Source organism: Anser anser, assembly GCF_964211835.1.
Source record: "Anser anser genome assembly, chromosome: 2".
In the NCBI taxonomy this organism is placed as follows: Eukaryota; Metazoa; Chordata; class Aves; order Anseriformes; family Anatidae; genus Anser; species Anser anser.
Window position 1 is genome coordinate 20812833 of NC_139721.1, and position 23024 is coordinate 20835856.

The 23024-nt window shown below is 37.6% G+C and overlaps 1 protein-coding gene across 46 annotated transcripts in view; it reads right to left on the reverse strand.

Moving 5' to 3' along the window:
• Positions 1-23024, reverse strand: part of RIMS2 (regulating synaptic membrane exocytosis 2) — a 462822-nt gene that overhangs the window by 43891 nt on the left and 395907 nt on the right. For 30 of the 46 annotated variants that reach the window (XM_083822300.1, XM_083822296.1, XM_083822280.1 and 27 more), the window contains one exon: positions 9325-9566. The exons of 15 other annotated variants lie outside the window; for them this stretch is intronic. In XM_083822300.1, coding sequence (XP_083678426.1) covers positions 9325-9566 — 242 coding nt within the window. The remainder of the gene's footprint in view (positions 1-9324; positions 9567-23024) is intronic. One more of the 46 variants, XM_083822295.1, reaches the window with a different exon arrangement.

The window sequence follows — 23024 nt, forward strand, 5'->3', positions numbered from 1 at the left end:
GACAGTAAAACAAAATGTCATTCATACAAATATTTTCAAGAATAAGTAAAACTCTCAAAAAATAGATATAAAAGACCCCCACATGTTAATGAGACCCTGATGTTGTGATTATTTTACAATAAAAACTAGGACTGATAAGAAAATATCTCCCAAATGTTTGGTTCATCTTATGCAGATACAAAAGGAACATATATTCAAATAGGAAATTAATTAGCTGACAAGAAAAAAAATATTTTTTTGCTTTTTTAAAGAAATCCTTCATCTTTTCCTAAACATGTTCGAATAGGAATGATTTGAGAACAACTTACACGTTTTCTTCCTCCTATGCCAGGTGCTCAACGACAATTTTTTACTTCATAGTATACATATCCCTGAGCAGAAAGAGACAGCTTAACTGAACTTACATGTGCATAACAGGATTAGAGAAAATTCTATCACTTTTTGGAGCAGTAATCAAAATGCAGTACTAGGATCTGTACTGACGTTAAAGAAAAATCTTAGAGCAATTCCTCAGATGTAAACTAATAAAAAATACAGAAAAACTAGCAAAAAATACAGTTCACCAATGTACTTCTTGAACTAGAGTCTCAAGTTTCCACTGATCCTGGAAGCACTTATGATGTCTTCAGAACTCTCACTATCCATTGTCAAAGAGTTTGATAATTACTAAGTATAAGGGTCTTTTTTGTTTTACTTCAATTTCATCAAATTAAAAAAAAAAAAAACAACCAAAAAACTTTTACCTGGGGTTGTCCAATAGGCTAGTCAAAACACAGGATGCACACCCAGAAAAACAGAAAAATAATGTCACAAATTCTTTTTTGATAGTTTACTAAAACATGAAGTAGGTACTTTATAAGTTTAGGCTTGTGTTTTGGTTCTCCATTGACTTCTGCTAGTCCTCAGGTAACTTCTCTGTGCTGTTTGTGCTGTTCCTCTTATCCTTCCCAGTCTTTACCTCATTTATCTACACAGACTGCAAGGCTCGGATATGAATAAAAACATAGTTAAAATATGGAGAAAAGGGCCTAAAATACACAGAAATTTGGCATCTCATTCCAAAAAACAAATGAAAAATTCTGCTCAAAGCCCCAGTGGTGCATAAGTTTCCAATAAATCAGCTTTTTATCCTAATTTTCCCTCTAATTTTGATTCTGTGCATGTTGAGAATCTACTGACTCTTGCCGACATGGAGATGGCAGGGAATGATGATACACACATCAGCATTCAGAAAGAGCAGGTTCTGCATGTTCTGCCTCAAGGACAGATCTTGTAAGATTTAGGCTTGTAAAACGCAGCTACAGGATTGTGCTCAAGAAAGGTAGTGTTGGCCACTGCTTCTTCCCTAACATTTCTAGAGAAGCAGAAAGCTTTACTCTGCAAAAAAGAGGATGTTCCCGTGATGGAGGAAGATCTGGGTACAGCGTCCCCCTCCTGCTGGAGGACACTAATGCATCTCCTTATTTCTTGGAGACTACCAGGCATACATCCTCTGACACATACCCGATTCACACTATTTTGCAAGCAACTGGATTTGCTAGTCCCATCCACCCCCACTCAAAAAAACAAAAACAAAAACAAAAACAAAACAACGAAGACACAAAAGGCCAAATAAAGCACTGGCAAGGGATTTATGGGAATTAATTTGCAATAAGAGGGTTTAGTTCCCTTATCCAATGTCTGCTTGTAAATTTTCTGTGAATCATCACTGGTACATTTAGCTACTTTTAAATTACTCTGTTGTTAATATCATTTCTCTTCTAAAAGTTTTCTATTAGTGGCACATGTAAGTTTTGAGTGGTAGCTCCATCACACTTCGTCCATGGTAGAAAAAGATGACCTAAATGGAGATACCTAGGAGGCATATACCAGTTCACTATGAGGGAAATGGTTTGTGTGAACAGTTTCTACAAACAGTTCTAAAATAAAAGAGGGGGGATTTAGATTAGACAATGCTGGAAATATTAATTAAACTTAAATTAAATAAAACAATGTTATTCCCTAAAATATAAACCATAGAGGTACATTGAACTGTAACAATAGGTAAGCATCTTGGACATTTCAGGCTATCTGAAAAGTGACTAACTGCCAAAATAGAAGTATGAAATTGCCTACACAGTTCTTCTTTTCAGCCTCAAGTTTCCATAAGATGAAATCAGACTCTTTTTTCACAGAATATCCAACACAAAATTCATATATATTATATCGCATGTTAACCAAAGTATTATAAAATTACAAAAGGAGTTCTCAAACCAAAATGTACTTATGTGAAACATAAATTATTCTGTTGAGTATCTCCCCTATAGCACAAACCAGAAATGCTTTCCAAATTCAATTAGGAACTCAGGAAGCAGTGTGATGGTTTTTGCTTATGCAACGACACAAAGAACAAATCTTGTTTACTGTGAAAACAGAAATAAAACAGCTTTAAACTTTACTGATGAGATGTGTATTTTTTTAGCAGGGATCTTATGAGAATTCTGCTCTGGATAAGAAAAGATAGTTTTGCAGTATTCTTACCAAGAAAGATCACCCTACATTTCTCTCTCTATTTTTACCTCTAATTACGAAAAGAGTGAAAATCTTGTAGAAGGTCAAGCTAAACATTCTGATCTCACTTACAGGTTTCTCCTTTTTTTCCCTTATTAATGAAATCAAGTGGTAATATAACTAAGTGTTCTTTTTTTTTTTTTTTTTTTTTAAGGAAAGGGTTGACAGTACAGAAAATCATTTGGGAAAATGTAAGTATTTTTTTAATCGTATAGACGCCTACAACGAAGGGAATTGGTTTTACTTCTCCCACAGTCAGTTTGAAAGCTCACAGGTATAGATCTCACTGAGTCGGTAACTAAACATAACAGAGAGAGAGAGTTCAAAATGTCTTTTGTGACTGGGGCAGTATTGCTCAGCTAGTATACATGATCTGTATGTTTTTTTCCAAAAATGAAGCCTTTTATTCTTATTCTTTATTCTCATTACAGGACTTTCTTCTTATCTGCCTGGAATTTCTGCTTATATATGGCATAAGCCATCTCCTACATCTTACATATAAGAAGCGTCTTCCAGAAGATGACTTCTGTAAGATCATAGCTAGTACTGACTGAAGGTTGGCTCTGACACCTCAGCTCTATATTTCTTTTCACTGCATCCATCTCTCACAGAAGCTTTATGAAAGTAAGAGAAGCCAAATATATACCTGCCTCTTCTACAGAAAACCCATTCTGGATAGTTACATAAATTTTGTATTGCCTTACCTTCTTTCCTTCTCTTTCCCTACATGTGGAAGAAAATGATTTAAAAACAAAAATCTGTCACCACCTCAGTAAATAAAATTAAAAGCCTATGTAGTCAGCCTTTTTAGTTTGCAATTAGAGTCTATTTATTTGTTAGCATACTCTCCAGAGTTTATTTAGTAAAGGCTGATTAATTCCCTCGGTAATGTATTTATTATAATGGTACTTTCTCCTTGGCAAAGAATTCAGGTCACAATTCTCAAGTAATCAGTAGGACAAATTGGCCTTAATCTCTTGTCAACTACTAATCGTATACTTCTATCAATGCAATACAGGCTTACTTTGAAACTAAATCAGATTATACATCAAGAATACTGATACAAGTGTAATACTACACATTAAAGCAATTTATTAACAACACTAATCTGCCTTTGGAATAGGAGAGGAAATAAAACCCCAAACAAAAGGCTTGATTCAAATCACATGAATTACGCGTATGATTAAAAAAAAACAATAACACATGGTCAGATTAAAAGTAGTACATGATAATTTCAGTTGCAGATCTGTCACAATCTAATTACAGAGATAGAAAGCAACAATATATATTATGATAACGAGCACACTTCTAGTTTAGTGAATTGTTTGCTCACTGTTTTATTTCGTTTTGGACAATGAAAGGCAATTGATGAAGTTTCTTCTTTAGTTTCCCCTGTTGGAAGTGATTCATCATCCTCTTTTTAAAGGAAACATATGTACTGCATGTGTGGTAAAGGACTGTTTTTTACAAAAATCTAAACTTTGAACTAAGAAATGTGAAATACCATACAAGACCAAAACCAATGTTCCCAACAGATTCCCTTCAATTATTCTAGTAATCGAGGAAATAGCTCCACAGACTATATAGTTGGTATATGAAAGTAGCACTTCAGACTCTACTTTCAACACTCTACAAACCATACAAAATTCATAATTTGGCTGTTAAGACACACCCACAGAAAATAAAATCCCATCCAAAACATATGGTCACATTTCTCTCCAGGCATTACTGCACTGGTCACTATCAAGTCATGCCATTACATGCTTTCCCTAATATCACCTATTTTGATAGATGTCAGCTATTATAGTCATACACCCGAATGTGCCATAGCATTCTCAAATGCTGGGAGTGTGCTGGACTCTGTACGTGTGACTGTGTGTACACACAGGAAACATTTGAGGATGTATGGTTCACAGTGTGCTGCAGATTCTAAAAAAAATAAATCTTGACAACATAAACTAAACTGTTTAGGCTTTTGGATATAGTCAGCCTACAAACACAATAAGACTTAGCTAACTAAAGAAAGCACAAGACATTTCCTCAGCTAGAGTTATGTCACCTAAACAAGGTATCCACCTGTCAGAGACAGTGCATTTGAGTTAAAAGAGAGGTCTAACACAGTGTAACCAGAAGAGGGGAAAGATTTCACTCATGAACAAAATTGAACTGAAAGCTACAGATTTGCACCTGTATGCAAGACTGGTCACCAGTTCCCTCAGGGCTGTCTAGCAGGAAAAGGACTGAATTCCAGATATGAACAGCTAAGCAAACACTGTCAAGATGCTGTTTGAGACCTGAATTTTGTATTTGATTTTACCTTGCAAAGGAAGACAGCTACTCCAGTAGGAAGAACGTCCGTGGAATCAGGATGTAAAGGTCTCAACATAAACCCCTCAAACCTGCTAAATGTTAGGAATGATGTCTTCTAGGAATGATGTCTTGAACAAGTCTGTTGAGTATTCCTCCAGCTATTTTTTTGTAGCAGTGAAAATGTACTGGAATCAGAACTGAAGTCAATTCTGATTGAACTTGTCACTCTACTCTACAGTATCTTATCTTTGACTAAAGTCTTATCCTAAGTAAAAATAATCATAAGTAAAATTACTTTTGTGTCAGCCGACCATCTAAATAAACTGCAGGAATTTCCAGGCTTTTTTTTTTTTTTTAATTGTTTTGAAATAAATCAAGACAGTTCACAAAATCTGATCCTGTATATTCTCACACTTAACATTTTCACTAGATCAAATAATAGGAAAGAGCTAGTACTGATACACATTTTTACAAAGAGGAAAACTAATATGAATTGTCAAAAAATAAATTACAATGCTTCTTTAAGCACAAATGGAAAACCGAGAAGGAATCTTGTCTGTTGTCATTCGTGTTTTCTGTATTTCCATGGTCTCAACACTAGCAATTTTTCTGTTATTTCTTTTCCCATAAGGACAGTGGTCCACAGAACACCATTTACAATGTAATGTATTTGAGGACATGTCACCCAGACTTACTGGATTCTTGGATTCTTTCGGTATGATCAACTGAAAAGATCAGTTCCTAGTGCCTGTGTCAATGAGGTCAGATCTGTCCGACTTCCTGAATTATTATTTTACTCTCACAAATTATCCGTGATGGTCTTGTTCAGCACAGTTACTCAATTAGCAATATTCTATGCATTGTAAGACTGTATTATTATATCCCTGAGGAGAACATAACATTGCTTCTACTGCTTATTCAGGTTTTTGTTATATTTCAGATGTATTCAGTTCTCTCCTTGGAGGCTTTCCAACACAAAATAGACACTAGCCATTAACTGAACGAAACCAAAATGCCTTCGGTAGGTAATAAATTATATAATTATTATTATTAATACAGTTACTCCCATTCCTCCCAGCAATAACAACAAATCAACATACCCTCTACCCACAAAACAAGAGTTCCTACCTGAATACACTAAACTAAACATAGACCAGAATAAAAACATACTTTAAGTTGTACGTATTTAGAGTGTCAATTCCCCAGTACTGTGCCAAACAAAAAGAAATAACATAAAATTCAACTGAAATAAAAGTAAAAATTTATCTTTTAAGGCATTTATTGTATGCCTGATTCACAGTCCTGAAAGCAGCTATAATGACCTACTTTCAAAATTTTCTGGCATAGTTTTAGTTATAAAATATGAATGAAGAAAACCACTGAAATACAATTATGCCTTATAAGACACTAGAAAGAAATTTCAGAGGTGCTGGTAGGCATTTTTTTACTGACTCCAAGATGAGAACACAGTTTATAAAAACTTAGTTGCTATAAATATGATTACAACTTTCCCTAGAAGTCGTATTGTTGTCTCCTGATACAGATATGCTTTTTCAACCCTGATATGTCAAGTAAGGAGACAGCTGACCAGCTGAACAACAGAATGCCTACAGAAACTAACCAAGGACCCTTTTTATTTTGACCAGTTGCTATATGGTAATGGTGCTGTGCAAGCTGAGTATCCCCTGCCTCTCAGTTACCGAAAGTTTACTTACAGGAAGTCTACAGCACATTCAGCATTTCAGCTTTTCAATAGCAGGCCTTGTACTAGTGCTTGTGCCAATACTTGTTTCCTTGTCCAGGCACTTACCATCTGAAAACAGGAACAGGATGAGATAAAACAGGGAATAATTATGAATTCATTAGACACATCAACTGCAAGTTTTAAACCTGTGGCATTCATGTGTAACACTGGTGTCCAATATTCTCTTTAAGATGTGCTGATGGATCTTTAAGACACGCAAGACACATTTTCGTGACGTGACCGCCCCCTCACATACCCAACAGGTCATTGCCTTGTCTCATTGCAGACACAGCACCACACACGCTTCCTTGGGGCGTTAAAGGGTCTCCTGACACATCGCCACAGGCTTGCTCACCATATGACCAGCACACTCGTACAACTCAACTATTTCAACCACACGTGTGCCTGTCCTGTTAGGTGCAGCCAGAGAAGCCCCCTTAGGGTCATGGGATGGAGGCAGCTTGGGAGCACACCAGGAGCTGGTGTGCAGTAACAGCTGTAGACAACAACCTATATTCATCTTATACATGAGGGGCCTTTTCATAAGGAGCAGCAGGAGCTGCTCTGGCTGCAACGTCCTGGTGGGCCAGGCGCAGGCCTGAGCGCAGACCTCTCCAGGGAGCAGCTGAGGGAGAAAGGCTGCTGGCCAGAGCCAGAAGGACTCTCCTGGGTTCTGCTGCAGCAGACACACAGCACTGACATACATCTCCGTAATCGCGAGTTTTTCAGAACAACCTGCTCACACTCAATGGATCAAGAGATTTTAAGAAGTTTTGAAAGAGTTACATGTCACATTTGTCCTTAAACTTGAGTACCTAATCAGTTGTTCTGCAACTGGTTAGATACAACAGAGAAACTTCAGGTTAAAAGTAACATCCCAAATAACTAAATCAGCATGGTATTTAAATCAAATCTAAGCAAGCCACACAATGATACAGATTCTCTCTAGTGCTGAGACTTATATTTGAGCATCATACAAAAACCTGACAGCCTTCATTTAGTATGTCTTACAGCAAATGACCAAAGCAGATCACAACTAGTACTGTTGTGCATATTTGACGATATCCAAGTACATCAACACAGTTACATACCTCTGTACTATCACATGAATAAAATTATATATTTCTAGGTGAGCAAGTGGCTAGGTTTTCTGGTTGCCCAACCAGACATTCCACAGATCCGTGTAAAGATGGCTTCATCTTCCCCATTCATTTGAGCTCAGAGGAAATAGAAGCATGTATGAAACTGCCATTCTGATAACCAGCAAGTGAGTTAGTAAAACAGGAGAGCACTGCAAAGACTTGCCTACAGGTGGAGTCACCAGTGTCTACACGATTTTCAGAGCTTTCACTGTGTACGTTCTTTCCCCTCTGCTTCTTCATTCCCTCCCAACTCTTACTGTGTTCAGTAAGACGCACACTCAGTCTCTCTAACCTCTTTCTGTGCTCCCCTTCTTCTGTAATATCGTCCCTCTCTTATCTTTACTTTCAGTATCCCATCTTTTTAACTCCACTCTTTCCAGGTGCTTTAAATTCCCCTCCTACAAAAGTTTACTTACAAAATATACCACAATTTCTGACTTTGCGGATCATCAACTTGCTTCATGTACTTGTACGTTAAAACTTTTATCATTCTTGTTTCACGATAAAAACTGCAAACCTTTCAGGGAACTGAAAAATCCGTTCAATGTCCAAATGGTGCTTAGCACAATGGAGACCTCCTGATGGGACAACACATGGCTGAATACTATTTATAAACTTAGGTTGAACCATATGACAATGTTACAATTATTTTACTTAGATACTGAACACGTAATATAGCTCATGTATATATATATATATACACATATATAAATTATATAAATATATGTGCATATAATCACATTTAATATAGATAATCATATATATATATTAATCACTTGTATATATATATATATATATGATTTAAATACAAGTAATCATTTTCCATGTAAAGTACTCTTGTCCTATAAAGGTTCCTTAATTGACAATGAGAGCTTTTCAGAGTGCATTATATGGATTTTCCCTAAAAGAGGAAGGATAAAACATTGCATAGGATTTTAAATGTTTTAGGTATCAAACAGAAAAACTCTCCATTTTTCCTAGATAGAATATTTCAATATCAAATTTTAACTGCCATAAACAGAAATGAGGAAAACATATACTGACAGTGAATACTCTTGTAGGCTGAAAAGGAAGGAATTAAAAAGCAATAAAAAACAGTACTAATGCAGTAAAATATAACATACCATTTTGTTCATGAAAATTGTTTCATTTCAAAATAATGGTGCATGTTTAAATGTGAGAAAAGAACATAATGCAAACACTATTCATCACAGAAGAGAAGGAGTTTTGCAACTGTGTTTCAGCGACCTTAACAAAATCCCAGTCAGAGTTCCCCCCAAATGTAAGTACAGCAGCTCGTGTTGGCTCCTGAGAAGCAAAGGAATTAGTACATTAAGTAGGTTCCAGCAAGCAGAAAATACAAGCCTCAGTCCAACCTGAAAAGGATCTTTACTAAAAACCAAGCTCAGTCAATATCCAGACCAAAAAAGAAAAAAAAATGCTTGACCATTTTCTTCTTTCGCTAGAGTATTGTTGATTAGGCAACTTGAACAAGATATCCAAACAAATAAACCATAACACATGCACATTATGCACATTTAAATAATTCCAGAGGGGAAAAAAAAATCCAGTTCCTACCGGTCTGGCTAAGCTGTGACGTGCTACGGCTTTTCCGCGAGAGACCCACGATGGCGACCATCTTTGCGCCGATGCTGGAGCGTCTCTTCTTGCCGCCACCACCAACGGTGCCTACTGCCGTGTCCGACTGGCTGCCATCGTTTTTCTCCAGCGTGTACATGTCCCCACCAATGCTGGTGCTCTTAGTCATGTTCTTTCCTGAGGCGCCCATCTGTCTGCTTTGCATTTTGGATGTAAAGACACTGTCAGCCAGTGGATGGATAAACAGCGCAGACAAAGAGTAAAAAGGGGAAGACAGAAAAGGACAGGTTTCAGATGGAAAGTTTTGGGAGACTGGAGGGTAAAAGCAGCTAATTCACACAGGTAGGGTTTGTTTTTTTAGAGGTAAAAGGAGCAGCTTTAATGGTAAGCTCCTGTTTGGTACTTCATTTTAAATAACAAGCTCTTACTGATTTTCTTAAAATACATGACCAGCAAAAGCATATCAAAAGATTAATATATCACCGTACCATGTGCACATCTTTTAAAAACTCTATGCAAGCATATAAGTATGTTCATACATATTTTTTTGTTGTTTTGACTGATTTGAGTATTGCTTTTCCACATCTGGCTAATCAAATCATAAGCATTTGTTCCTCTAGTTTATCAGCTCAGCGGGTTCTGAAAATGGTTTGAGTAGGGATTACCTGGGCCAGGCAAGAGACACAAAGCAAATAAAATACATAAACTATCATTTATAGATCTTGCTTCGACTAGAAACCATGGCTGCAGACACTCAGCACACATGAATAGTGGTTATAGGTATATTTTTAACTGAGCAGGCTTTCTTTTTGTTACTAAAAGCTATTTGTACTATGTTGGTATCTTCTTACAATATTCTATAAACATAAATAGTCACAAGCTAGAATACAAAGTGTTGTCCACAGTTGTGGAAAAGCAAAGGGTCTTCAAGACCCTTCAGTAAACCAAAGAAAAGTCACTACCTGGCTCCCCTATATTGTTCTTATGATTCTCCTACAGCAGCTACAGTGCATCACTACTTGCCAATGGCTTGGGTTAAAAAAGGCTAGGTGAAAATAAGCTTGCTTCAGTATAATGTTTTTTGAATTTATTCTTCCCATCCCTTATACATCTCATTTGTATGTTTCTTGAGCTTTATCTATGGCAGTATTAAGTAGTTACTCGCCTGCAATTTTGCCAGTTGAGGTGACACAGCAATATACTACTACTGAGTATGTGCTGTCCCTCTAATAGTGTCTTTATCACCAAATAGTTATTTTAAGTGTAAAAACATAAACACACTAAGGGGTTCCAGTTCTTCACCAATATCCCAACTTTTAACTCTTACAGCAAAGTAATTATTTAATAGTAAGTTCTCAGGTTATCTGGTCTGAGATTATAAAAGCATTTTTTATTTACTTATTTAAACAGGCACTGCACACAAATTCACGAGTGAGGACACCACAGTTCAGCGGGTACAAACCAAAAAAAGACAGTTTTCAATCCCCAAGACAGAAAGTTGAACTGTGGGCAGACTGAGAGACCACACACTGGTGCTGCTTGGGAAATTTACATTCTACAACCCTCTCAGATGCTCTGCCCCTCTTCTTCACAAGTATGTATACACAAATAAATACACACAAAAATATATTCCTCAGTGAAACAGATACTTGATTCATTAATGAACTGAATGAAAGTCTGAAGTCTAGCTTTGATTTCTAAACATCCAGACATTTCAAGGATATTTTCAGTAATCTAGTTCACTTATCCTATGTTTTTGATGAAATTATACAGTGATGAACTTATCCAGTTATTTTATTCCCTCCCTTTGGCAACAAATGCATGTAAAAACATGTATAAAACATTTATAAAACACTTGGACATTACATGACTTAAATCAACTTTACTGATAAAATGGAATTTTATTATAATACACATTTTGTTCTTATTTATAGACTGTTTCTACAGGCTCTAAGCAGCTGCATCTGAATTATCTGCTAGACACACACAGCACTCCCAGAGGGACCTGATCTCCCAGTGGTCCAGGTTAAGGGACCTTTCCTTTGCACAGAAATGGTGATCTACGGTGATGATAACAGTACACATCCACATCTGGCCCTGACATTTCACTGGTAGATGGCTGGACAAACATCCAGATTTGGAAACTCTTCAGCAAATGTGGGCCTGATAATATGCATGGAGAATATTTGTATTTCAGTGAAGTTCTTGCACAGAACTCAGCCCCTTATAATTCTGTACATTGCATCTCACTAGTAAGTCCACGCTAGATGCAACGTTAGACAATCTGTACAGAATAAAACAACAGAATATTTTTGGAAACCGGGAAAAATTATTCTTTTTGTGTGTTTGTATAAAATCATCACAATCTAAAGGCTAACAAATATTGGTTTTGCTTCTTAAATACATTTTCAAAAGCATACAAAGGCTATTGCTGGAGCTTCACCCTTCAGTAAATGGAGTGGATTTTATGGGGTATGACCACAGTCTTACTTATAATGACCTATACCAATTTCAAAGAAAATAAACTTATATTGCTTCTTTATTGACTCTTTATATACATACATACTCTGTCAATAAAAACTTAACTATGAAATTAATGCAGCGGCCTCAAAGGCAAAGGTATTGTTGGATCTTTTACTACTGATTGGAAATAGGATGAGCCATCAGATTTGGAACAACAAAGTAACTTTTTAAGATATTTGAGAGGTGCCAATAAAGCTTTTTGCCCTTTAGTTGGCAGCTGCATCTACATGAAGGCACAAAATGCTTGAAGTTGAGCCACAACACTGAGAAAAATACAAGAGCTAGTTTATAGAAATGCACCTTTGTCATCAAGTTGAAAAATATTCGGTGCGCTTCCAAAGTTATGAGGAAAAGCATGAATGAGAGTTCAGATCAACAGATGGACGGGCACAAAACAGATTTGAGAGAGAGCCTTGGTGGCCTTGACTGGACAGACACTATAAAAACACTGGAAAGCAATGGGAGCTTGAACGTATTTTTCTTAGCCTTTTTTAACTCTCCTTCATGTTATATGTTAGTACATACTGACACGCTGGTAAATTTCACACTAAAATAAAGTGGGATAGGATGTGGGTGAAGAGGCAGGCAGGGAAGGAAAAAAGTGGATCTGTATTTCTGGTGCTTTTTATCACTATGATAACTCACTTGTGAGATGCTAACATCGCATGCTGTATTTCCTTTCAAACTAACACCTTTAGAGATTGCTTCACAGGACGGAGATGCCACACGAACTAGTTCTCAGTTTCAACACTATCTCACAAATAAGAAATAACAGAGAGATCTAGAAAGGTCATTGTTGGGAAGAGACAGTATATTCAGTTCTATGTCAGGCCAAATTCTAAGAATCAGAAAATTAGAGTCCCTTGCCCAGTAATACATGTTTTTAAAGGAAATGTGATTAATTTCACTGTGTTGTCTGTCAGAGCTCTTCGATGTATTTTTTCAAACAGTTGGATTCATATTTAGCACAGGAGGAGAAAAGTAAAGCTATTTAGTTCCTAAAACTGTTTTGAAAACAGATTCTTTGAGAGAGATCTTAAGAATGCTCCTTTGGGGAAAGACTGTAGTATAAGTCATTAAATCTCTGTTATTTCATATGGGAGCTCATTCTCACAGCACAGACTGGTAGGAGGAAAGTATTTTTGCTGCCTGCAGAACAACCTACTCCAATGCTACATTTTTCAAGAACCACAGAATATCCCGAGTTGGAACAGACCCACAAGGATCATCAAGTCCAACTCCTGGCTCCACACAGGACCATCCAAAAATCCAACCATGTGTCTGACAGCATTGTCCAAATGCTTCTTGATCTCCAGCAGGCTCGGTGCTGTGAACACTGCCCTGGGGAGCCTGTTTCAGTTTCCAACCACACTCTCTCAGTGAAGAACCTTTTCCTAATATCCAGCCTGAACCTCCCCTGTTGCAGCTTCATGCCGTTCCCTTGGATCCTATCATATCCAGGAAGTCTGTGAGCTCCTGTTGTATTTTATAACAGAAAACAGTAATTATGCCATTGCTTTATAAGTGATATTAACACTTAGGAAAGGTCTTATGTCATAGCAGTGAAAACAGAAATATTCTGTTTTCTCATAAAACACAAATTCTGAATCATGAAATCAAGTTTTAATGTGTGTACCTGCTAACCATGAGGTGGACTTACTCAGCCACGTTCTTTTGACCAAATAAGAAAGATAGGAAACAGAATTCAAGTGAAGAAAAAAGTATTTAATTTTAGGATTGACTGGATATTCCAAAAACTAGTACAAATGGCTAATATTGAAAGTTCATTCACCATTCACTATTTTTACTCCCTGAGTAGTTTATTCTAAAAATACTTGTTCTAGTTAAAGTTTTGGGGTTGTTTTGCTCTGTAAAAGCAGCAGGGGGAACATCTTTGTTATGCTCCCAGCTAGCCAACAGCTCTTGGAGAAAGCCATCACATAGCAGCGGCTTTGTTTTTTCTCATTTCCTCCTTTTGAAAAAAAAAAATCTTTGACAAATAAGTACTAGGAGAGTTCTGAAAGGCTTATAGTGCTTCATAGTAAACCTGCATTGCTCATGAGCAAACCAACTCCTTCATCTGTACTCTGAACTCTTCTGACTATTCAAGCCCTCCCTCACTAATCATTATTGGTATCCTCACCTGTGAAGCTATCCTTCTACCCAGACTGCCTTTTGACAGTGCCAGAAATGGATTACTCCTAGAAAAATAGGGCATTGTATGTCAGCTTGCGCTCCTTTCTGAGTTAACAGAACTATTAAAGGGACGTCAGAGTTAAGGGACTAGCTCCTACAAACTTTTCTCTTAACAGGAAACAGAAATGGCGTATCCAGGAAGTTTTCTTTCCATGTACATATACAGAGACATAATCCCACCCACACATTCAGCTAAACATTTACAACATTTTAAATTTATGAGATTATATGAGTCAAGGAATCGAGGTGCACTAAAAATAGGGTTTCCAAGTTGTCTGATGGTACTCAACTTAAGAAAATCCTCCACGATGAGAATATGCAGCCACATGGGGCCAAAATAAATAAATAAATTAACTGTGCTAGGCCATCATGTGAATGACGGTGCAATAATCACCCTCATTAAAATCAAAACAGGAACAAACTTATCACACCACCCCAGCCGTGAGGCAGCCTGCGGCCTTCAGCAGCCACAGAGTGAAGGTGACAGCAGGCCCCTGACTAAGGCTCGTGGGGACCAACGAGTCAGCCAGAGCAGGGCGATGGGCAAAGATCACAGGGGAACGTTGCTTCCTGCACCGCCCCTAGTTCTTCTCAGTTGTGAGATGTAACTTTATACACCATTCCTAAAATACAGCATTCCTCTGTAATCTCTTCACAAACAAGCAGAGGGAGTACGAAAATACAAGCAAAGTGGCTAGTAACAGCCTCCAACCAACATCTCATCCCCCAGTCTGTACATATAACCAGGGCTGCACCTTCCCAGTTTAGTGGTGTAGGGCCTTAAACTCCTTGGCTATACAGCAAATCTCAGATTGTTCTTACATGCTGATATTCTACAGACAAATTCTAGCCCGTAAGCTTTTTCTGAATGCTTTTGAAGAAGAGTAAGCTGGTCTGAAAATGCTATTCATATATAGCCTTCTAGGAAATCTAGTATTATGTTTCTGGACTTCTTAAAGGCACCAATCTTCAGGATCTCTTTTCAAAGACCCACTTCTTTTCAAAGCGGGGAGTGTAATTCTCCTCTGGAATCAGATTTGCTGTCAAGGTTTTCCAGACTCCTACCATAGCAGGTAATCAGCAACTATCTTGATCTTCTCACTTTGTCAGTGTCTGTGCTGATACAGATTAGAAAGCACCGGCAGAGAAACTATCCCAAAATACAACGCCTAGGATCCGCTGCTTGGAAAACAATCTCTTAGGAGTTGACATAGCCAGAAGGAAACACTGCCCCAGGAAATCCTCAAAGAAGGGAGGGAGGCAGGGAAATAGGTTGCACAAGAAGATCTTTGCTTCAGTTTTGGTATTTCATGCTTTAGATAGACCGTGTCCTTGATATCTGACCAAGAAGAAAAGCAACTATTTGTGAAGTTTCAGTTAAGAGGGGAGATTTCACAATGTGAGAGGAGCCTGCCCTAAAGGGAGAGAAACTGTTTTGAAGCCACTTGACATACAGCGATATAGCTAAGGTGGACTGAAGTGTGGGCAAATGCTCTAGAACCTAAATAAACAAGGTCTGCATAAAAAGAAACCAAAAAAATACCAATTTTTGAAAGTTAAGAAGAAAATAAAAAAGTCAGAAATTTTACCCGACTTCACCCAATGTCTGACTTATTGGTGTTTCGAGGGCATTTAATGGGTTTACAAAAAATACTTATTTTAGAATTAATTGACAGTATTGTTGGCTGCTGATACATTTTCCATGAGAGCAATTGCAGACACACAGAACATTCATTGTTTCATATGTATCAAATGGAAAATTTCCTCCTCTTTCCATAGTTAAAAACCTGCAGTCTTTGGCTGCCACTTTTGAACCAATTGCAGAAATTGGATGGCATCTCACTAGTTGGTCAGAAACTTGCCTAAGGAAACAGAATTTTTTTAAATAGAAACTGGCTGATTAGCAGAATAAGTGCCAAATTTCCTCAGGAACCTTTCATTTAGGACAGAAAACAAACAGAAAAAAACCAACCAAACAAAAACAAACAAACAAAAATCCCACAACAAAATAACAACAAAAACCCACTGACACCTGGGAGTCCTTATGCTTTACCATGCCTGTTGAGATTTACAATATGTGGTAAACCAGCCAGAGATGAAGCCAAGGATGGAGAAACTGAAAACGATGACTCTCTTGGAAGTTGTTACAGTTATAAAAAGCAATTGCAAAGTCCCAGGGGTTAAAGAACCTTATTAAGATTTTTGCAGGCATCCTCTGCTGTCGAACAGGGCAGCACTGCCCATTCTTTCTGTACATTAAGCAATCCAACAGGCAGCAATGAGAAAGGCTAAACCAGGAAAATACACCGATCTGTCCTTCCCCATAAACAAGAAATACAAATGACCAACAGACCCAAACCCAAATCAAAGATAATATTTTCAATCTGGAAGCAAAGGCAAACATCTTACCTTGTCTACTGCCAGTTAAAATGCTTCCAACTGCATGGATTTATACATATCCTCCAAGAAAAATCCTCTCTTTAAACACCGCAGTCTCTCAAAAAACACAGATCGTATCCTTTCAGGCATCTTTTGCCTGAGAGTCTCATTTTGCTCTCCTACACTCAAAATGCTATTCTATCCATTCCTAATTATGACTAATAAACTAAAATTATTATGACAATCTTTTTGTTTGTTTGTTTTGTTTTTCACTTACCAACAAATACACCTTACTAAAACCAGTATTATGAAGCACAGGCTTTTTTCAAATCTATGGTATTATTAAATTCTTACATGTCAAGGAGATGAAAAGCAATTGTAACCATTGTATTATTTATCATTAGTAGGATTTCTGGGGATTTTTTTTTGTTTTGTTTTCAGTCTTCATTACAACTGAATTGGAAATGAAAACAATTCATCTTGTTGCTCTGCCAAAAGAATATGCACGAGAGAATCAGATTTATACTTAAGTCATTTGGCAGATCTTGGCAGGTTTCTTTTTTTCTCAATGAAAATTCAGAATTAATACTTCCCTGTTGTTCACCCTAGTTCTCTGGTAATGATGCCTAACTAAACTAAAGCATCTGCAATTGTAAAAACGCACTTTGCCAAGTTAGAGGTACAGCCATGTACTGTGATGTCCTAGGGAAAGTACAAAATTTAACATTTTTTTTTTCAGTTGTTTTAAGAGGCATTTTCTTATATATGTCTCTTGTGAGACTGGATGACCACTGAAGATTTCTTTTACAGATTTTTAAAAGCAGGATAAGAATTTTAATGCCATTCTTAATAGATTTCTTTACTTATTTGGAGACATTCTCATTTCATTAATTTGCTGAGGAAATTTAACAAAAACAGCATTATGGGGACAGCTGTGATGTTGGAAATAATATTTCCATGGGAACAATGCCTCTGGCCCATGCACATACTCATCTGCCAATTTATATCAGAGACATACTACAGGTTTGAAATTATAATGATTTAGTCTCCTCAGGTTCACTTGACCAAAAATTATCCTATTAAATTATTTGTGATATAAAGCTCTAATAGCTACTGGACTGACTTCATTGCTAGGTTTATTTTATTGAAATTATAACAGGAAAGGTGGTGGAAAACAGTAGATTTTGGAACTGGAATTTTTTTAATGGATTGGGCTAAACAGAAACATTCTCTTTTTCATAATAAATTAATTAGTGAATAAAGTAGTGATTACAATGTATTTTGTTTCGTATATTATTCAAAGACAACTTGTGTGCACAACTGAAAATAAAAATAATCTAATATTCAATACGAAATAACATTTTCAAAGATCACTTTCATATTATTATTATATATTACTCCGCTAACAGTTGTGAATCTATGCAAAAATCCCTTCCTTTGATACGGTGAACTAAACCAGGCATTCAGAATGTGTGAATTCCAAAGAAGCCTAGAAAGAAAACAAGCTAAGGAGCAAAAGTCTTGCATTAGCCAGCTGTCATTTTAGTTTGATATTCATTTTGAAAATACAATTTGAAAATATTGATTTTGAAATACAAGTCCACATGAACTCTGAAGGCTTGGTAATAAAGAAAGAAAATAAAGACAGAATCAGTTGTGTAACACACAGCACGTTAACGACAGGCCTGCCAAATTAAAGCTGACAGTGGGCAATCTGGTTTAACTGACAATGTGTTTTAGAGAAATGGACCTTGCATGTACATAATCTGAAAGTTAAATGTTATATGCTTATTCGAACATATTGTTGAATAACAATTTTCCAGCAGAGAAGGAAGAGAGGGATCCGTCTGTTTCTGCTATTAACAATGCTTACTAAGACTCAAAATATAGTTGTACCGCAAACTTAACATTGCTCTGATTTACTCCTTGAAGAACTGAAAAGAGCTCTTTGTAATGAAAAGCAAGCATTGAATTGACAAATCAAACTGTAAATCCACTGTGGGCCCAAGACCTAAAATCACCAGAGAAATAATGTAAAATCAAGTCCCAAAGTGATAAAATTTTCAAATTTGAAGGTAAAGATTCTCAAAAATATAGAGAGATAAAAGACATTGTATTGCCTCAGGGTAAGGGGAGCCATGATTTAGCATCTTTATTTGCTAAACTGAAATCATCTATAAGGAAGATTTTTTGATTTAGAAAATACATTGAGAGCTGGAGAACTTTGTAAGATAGTCATGTAGGAACTAGATTGCATGTGCTACTGTGTACAGCAGGGTGAAATTCACAGAATATGCAGGGAAGAACTAAATGTTCTGAAAAGCCATTATTCCAATAGATTGCTGTAGTCAATATGGATTTGACTATAGCTGCGTCCATACTTTGCTCATGGAAAATAGGACTGTTTTGATCAGTACTGTGCAATGTGACCACGCTCACGCTCCTCACCCCTTTGTACTGCTCATGTGTGTGCGCAACAGGATGGGGAGGGGCGTCTAAACAATACAGCAGCTCTGATGTTTCCTTCATTCCTTGTAAATTCAGGTTGCTTGAGGACTCCGAAAAATCAGGGTCAGAATAGACACTGCTATCAAATCCATAGCATATTTCTGAATTGATCTTCTGGGACTGAGAGCTAAATGGACACGAGCAAGAGATCTGAAGCCATAATTACCTCAGCCAAAAGGACGTTATCTGGGACATCATGATCTTGCCTGTCTGACTTCTGTCATTTTGACAAAATGACTTTGAGTCACTTGGGGCCTCTGGGAGAAATTAGAAAAGCATACAGAAAACCTACGAGCATCGTGAAAAGAAAATGTTGTGAAGAAATTTGGCTTACATCCTTCTCAGCTCAAGTCCACAAATGTTGTTCCCTGACGTGCAGAGGACAGGTCCATGACCAGAGCTCCCGGCTGAGGAAGTATGCACACTTGCATGCCATGCATGTTTGGAGCAAAGGCTTGCTTAGGTAGCACTTCATGGACTTTGTAGGCTAAGATGAGTAAAACTACTGTGTGATAATATTGAACCAAAATGTTCAGATGCTTAGTCAAATAACCTTAAAATCAGATAGATGGGCAATAGCAAACCACTGCAGCATCATCTTACCCTGGGAATTATATAAGTAATGGACCAACACTGAGCCCCCAACCTTTAGTTAAAATACCATACTTGCCAGATGGGTCTGGCAACGTGTTTCAAAGAACCTGTGTTTTAGAAGCACCTTTATGAAGCAACATGAAGGAAGTTCATACTTCTTTCTTAGGAGGCTAAGTGATAAGTTTATTCATTATTTTTGATTAAGTACATTTAGATGAATCAGAAAAGGCACTAAATTACTTGTACGGAATCTTTTCACATTTCTAGTTAAAATCATACTCAAAGAAAAACAATGAAAACATACAGCACTAAGAGAGAACCACAGAATCATTGTGTCAGAGAGAGAAATGAGCTTCCTAATTAAATTCTTTGCTTTGATAAGTTTCTATTCCACACTTAATTGTTGCTATTGCTATTCAAGTCCACAGGCCTATTGTGCTCAATCCTGTAGATACAAAAGTCTGTCTAATGAAGAACTTATAATTCAAACTAGTTTTAAATATCTTTAGAAAATGAGACTTTTTTCCAATACATTTAAAAATCAAAAATTAATTTCAATATTTTTACTTGCTTCAAATCCTCTTTTTATTTCTTTTGATCATTTCTACTTCTTGCAAGTCTCTAGGGCTTTACATCTGCACCTCTGTATTAAAAACAAAACAAAACAAAACAAAGCAAAACAACAACTACTGATGCACAGTTAAATGACCTTTAGGAACAGGAGTACATCAGCGCTTTCTGGATCACAGCTCAGAGGTGACACTCAGTAGAGGTTGAAGTGCAAACTGCATTTCATGGAGAAGGAAGCAGCCTCAATAATATCGTGTTGTTGTCAAAGAAAAAATGTCTGAGATCCCTGCTGGGCATCATATATCAAAGCTGCAGACAGTTTCATATGAAGTATTTTCACTGCTCACTTGTTAAAAATGTGTACTTCCAAATTCATTACCTTATTATTTCCTTGAAAAAATATTAAAAATAAGCTGACTATCTGTAAAGGAGTCTATATGTCTTTTATACTTACTCCACAGTACCAGGAAAAAAAAGGGTCTGTAAGAGTTTGATAGATGGTGATGAGTAACTTAGAAACAGGTGACTTTGCTGGATTTCTTAAATGATTTGTATTCTACTCTACAGATTTCACAAAAAAATATAAAAATTAATACAATTCCTTTATGAAGCATTGATATTTTGTATCCTTTGTATCCATAATATTTCTCCAGAAGTCACAGATAATTTTCTTCTGCATGTCATCTGTGAAAGTGTAGAACACAAAATGGCCAAATTGCTGACTGTGGGCATTACAGGCACAGTTGCTGTATGAATTTTCAGCTTTTGAAGAGTTGCCTCAATGTAGAACACTAAAACAAGTTTAAAAACTTACATCAAATAAAGTGGATTTGGATCGTTACTTCAAATAGTGTAAGAATTTGTCATGAACTGCTAACAGGCTCTACAGTCCAAAAATACTAATTTTAATCGAACAACAAAAAAAGTTGATTTTAGGTCCTTTGGTTTCAGAGACACATAGCAGCTATATGTAAGCTGTTTATCTCTCTGCTTAGCTAATAAGAAGCATGCAGAACAGTTATGTTAGGGGGACACAAAACAGAGTTGCTGCTTTTTGTTCCAGGTCTCAGTCCAGCATACCTGCCCCAGACTCCTGAATAAATGTTTTGCATTCGAAAAGAGCTGGTGAAAGTTGTATGGTAACCTGCCAGTCTGATCTCATGAGTAGCAAGGCCACTTTGTTGTGATGGTTAAAGAAAGTGCAACACCAACTTCTTGGGTCGAGAGCTACAGCACGGTCCAGAAGTCACTCTCACCCCATGCTGGGAACAGGGCTGGTCTCACAAAGGGAAGGGTGCCAGGGGAGGCTGGTGGCATCGTACCTCATCCTGTCTGCAGCCCCGTTTACTCATCCAGGGGCAGCTCCTGGGGTCGGCAGGGCCTGAGCTCATTGCCATGGAGAGGGAACATGCTTTTGACGCTCTTTCCCAGTGTCCCCAGGCTGTGGCCGGGCCTTTATCAGCTCGCAAACACTGTAGTTTGTGCTTTAAGAAGGGCATGGCCTACTAGGAGTGCATGGTTTAGCTGGCCAGCAGAAGCTCAAATCCAGTATTTCTAGGAAGCCACTGCTAGATCTGTCGGGGCACAGACTGCTAAAGGACCTACCACGCGTTGGGGAAAGGGTCTCAGGCCACAGCTCTCGCTCACAGACATGTGGCCTTCTTGGCAAGAAAGGCTGGGCACAATTAACTTCTTTCATCCATTAGAGCAGTTGGAACAATCACTATAATTATTCTGAAATGGCTTTAAGAAAGCAAACAATGCATGCACATTGAAAACAGATTTCTTGATGCTTGTTATCTTTTGCAGAGCTTTTGATATTTTTACCAGAATATAGATTTTTTTAAAGTGCTACTGGCTTCCACTGCTACGGAGGAGCTAGCACAGGCTGAACTTCTGTGTTTTTTTCATCCAGCTTTGCAAAACACTGCATTTAACTGATAATGGCTGCAATCATGGCAGAAGCTTCATAAAAAATGAAATACTAAGATTACAATATAATGAGAAACTAAGGAACAAATACTCATCAGGCATCAGTTTTAAAACCTACATAATTAAATTCTTTGAAGAATTTTTTGACTGAATGACACAAAAAGAACTAGAAAGTGACTTGGAGATGAATCCAATTCCCTTGCATCCCACAAGGGAAAGGGCACAGAGAGCATGAAGTACCATTAGGAACAGAAAAGGTTTTTTATCTGAACAAATCCATTACTTAAAACTACATGCTGTATTCCATTTTTCATATCTTCTGCAAAATTACATTCCAGCTGACTTTCTCCACCACAAATTTTCATTCTTCGCTTGCGTCATCTTCCTATTAATCAGCTCTATTTCTTTGACTATCCTTTAGGATTTATTTCTTTTCTTTGCACTGGGTCTCAGTGACATAAAACATAGCAAAACACGTAATCTACTACCTTCCTGTGCTGTCTCTGCATTCTCCTCTTAATACATTTCTCTTCACTTGCTCTTGTAATGGAGGTAGAAATTTCTCACTGGATCTCTTCTTAAACTGTTTGATTTGGCTAAGTGAGATCAGATGCTGTCTTCTGATTTCCTTTCCCCCCTGCCTCTTCCTTTCCTTACTCTCACCTCTAGCCACCTCGTTGCAGAGCGCCTGAGGCCGGCAGGGCCCTCTGGAGCCACCCAGTGCCACCCGTGCCCAAGCAGGGACACCCAGAGCAGGGTGCCCAGCACCACGTCCAGGCGGCTTCTGAAGGGCTCCAAGGAGGAGACCCCACAGCCTCTGGGCAGCCTGTGCCAGGGCTCCGTCACCCGCACAGCACAGAAGGGCTCCTGGTGCTCAGGGGGAGCCTCCTGGGGGCCAGTTTGTGCCCAGGGCCTCCTGTCCTGGCACTGGGCACCACTGAGCCCAGCCTGGCTCCGTCCTCCCTGCACCCTCCCTT